We start from the raw sequence: 2,478 nt of genomic DNA, 5'->3' as shown, positions 1-2,478 counted from the left end.
CTCGTGACAAAGGATTATGCAAAAAATATTCATGTTTTTTTTACCAACTATGCCATTTGGCCTAATTTAGGCAGAAAAAGAAGAAAAAATGCAATAATGCCTAAAGTAAGAAACTTACCACCTCGAATGTTTGTACCAATTTATATTAATTTATTATAGTTAAATAATTTACTGTGACGTGAATACATATTACTTCATCTGTTTCAATTTAGATGACACAATTTCTTTATTAGTCTGTTCCACATAGAATGACATATTTCTATAATTGGAAATTATTCAATTTTAAATTCTTTATTTTATTCATTTTATCTTTAATGAGAAGCTTTTATAATCACACAAATGTCATGACCCATAAAGTTTTTACCCTTTAACCTTTTAAGACCACAAGTTTTAAAAATATTTTTTTTTCTTTTTTAAATTCTGTGTTGAGTCAAACTATCTCATCTAAATTAAAACGGATGCAGTAATTTGTTAAATGCGAGAAGTTGCTTGTATAAGTTTTTTTAAACTATGGTTCTAATATATGAATGAACCTAAACCATGGTTACTTCTGATCAACTTCCTAGAAGAAGCCGCCAGCCAAGTAACTCAACCTACTCGCAAACACGTTGACCTGTCTCCCTATTTATCACGACACACCACTCTTTTGAATTTTTCTCCCAATACAAAACCTATTCTTCATTTCTTCTCCATCAAATCCTAAAGTTCAATTACTCTCTGCTAAAAAATCACCTCAAATTCACAGCCATGGAAAATCGCACATTAGAAATAAACGTTATGTCCGGTAAAGATCTCAACAAGGTCAATCTAATCACAAAAATGGACGTGTATGTCGTCGTTTCAATCTCCGGCGCCGACGACAGATCCGACCAGAAAACCAAAACCCACGTCGATCACGACGGCGACAACAACCCCACGTGGAATTTCCCGATCAAATTCACTATAGACGATAACGCTGCTGTTCACAACCGTTTGAATCTTGTTTTCAAGCTTAGGTGTCAACGTGCCCTTGGCGATAAAGATATTGGAGAAGTTACTGTTCCTATCAAAGAGCTTCTGGATTCTCCCAACAGTACTGGAAGCAAACAATTTGTAAGTTATCAAATTAGAAAACCTTCTGGTAAACCTAAAGGTCAACTCACTTTTTCTTACCAATTTAGTGATAAGATGATTAGCAGTGTTGATGCTAAAGTTGACTATCCGGTTACGGCTTATCCGGCGGTGAATCCAGCTCCAATGGTGGGGTCCACTTCCATGTACCCATCACCACCGCAGCAAGATCCAAGTGGGCCATACCCACCACCTCCCGCGGCCTATGGTTACGGCGGGAGTGGGCCTGCTCCACCACCGCCTATGGCATATCCTCCGCAGGCGGCGCCCGGAGGAGGATATGGATATGGATATCCACCGCAGGCCACAGCGCCATATGGTGGATATCCTCCTCCGCCGCCACAACCCCAATATGGATATCCGCCACAACAAGGCGGATATGGATATGGGTATCCGCCCGTCCAACAAGCGCGGCCGCCGAAGAAGAACAATAATTTCGGGTTAGGATTAGGGGCGGGTTTGCTCGGAGGAGCACTTGGTGGAATGCTAATCGGAGATGCAATCTCAGATGCTGGAGGTTATGATGGTGGATTTGGTGATGTTGGTGGATTTGATTTCTAATCTTTTTTAGTTTGAAGTTTTCTTTTTTTAGTAGAAATTAAATTGGGGAATTGTAATTTTGTGAGTTTTGATGATATAAATTCAAGTGACGTTTGGATGTAATATTCAATGAATATTTTGCATTTTGGAGGCATTTATCTCCTATTGCAGTTTCAATTTGATTCTTACCAAGATCTTCTAGTAAGTATTATTTACCAATTTCTTGTGCTATATTTTATACTTATATATCTAAAAATAACATTTGAAGTGAAGTATTCTATTCTAGATTTTTGGATGTGAGAGTCAGTTTTTTCGTTTTCTAAATTTTTGGACGGGAGATCTAGTTATAGGTTGTTGTATAGGATAACAAAAATTGTGGATCTTAATCCTTGGCGTATATTCATTTCTTGTTTCATTGTGTAAAGTCAGTCAAACGTTTTAGGGGCAACAATAGAAGGGGAAAAAAGAAGCAACGGAAGGAGGATAACATAATGTTTGAGTTATCACTTCTGATTTTTCGAAAATCAAATGAGATTAATTTGTACTGATATTTTAAACGGCGAAAGGCGAAATATACCTCTGTACTTTTGAAAATGGTCTAAGAATACCACTCGTTATATTATTAGGTTATATATACCCCTTCCGTCATACTTTGGAACAAATATACTCTTATTTTGGATGAAGTGCCACGTGGCAGCACCAGATGAAAACGACCCATTTTTTGTTTTTTTACCCGATCCGTTTTAAAAAACCCACCACCCGACCCGTTTTAAAATCTAGTTTTTTTAAAGCATATATTTTGTAAAAACTGAAATATTGTTTTTGTAA

At 37.1% G+C, this 2,478-nt stretch overlaps 1 protein-coding gene across 1 annotated transcript; it reads left to right on the top strand.

Annotated features, from left to right (window-relative positions):
* The first annotated feature begins 599 nt into the window (after positions 1–599).
* LOC107823610 (protein SRC2) lies at positions 600–1,853 on the top strand. The gene has a single exon (XM_016650300.2). The coding sequence runs from the start codon at positions 748–750 to the stop codon at positions 1,669–1,671; it is 924 nt and encodes a 307-aa protein (XP_016505786.2). The 5' UTR covers positions 600–747; the 3' UTR covers positions 1,672–1,853.
* The last annotated feature ends 625 nt before the right edge of the window (positions 1,854–2,478 follow it).

This window comes from Nicotiana tabacum, chromosome 14 (genome assembly GCF_000715075.1).
Source record: "Nicotiana tabacum cultivar K326 chromosome 14, ASM71507v2, whole genome shotgun sequence".
Taxonomy (NCBI): domain Eukaryota; kingdom Viridiplantae; phylum Streptophyta; class Magnoliopsida; order Solanales; family Solanaceae; genus Nicotiana; species Nicotiana tabacum.
Note: the sequence above shows the minus strand (reverse complement) of the source record. Positions and strands in the feature narration are given on the sequence as shown.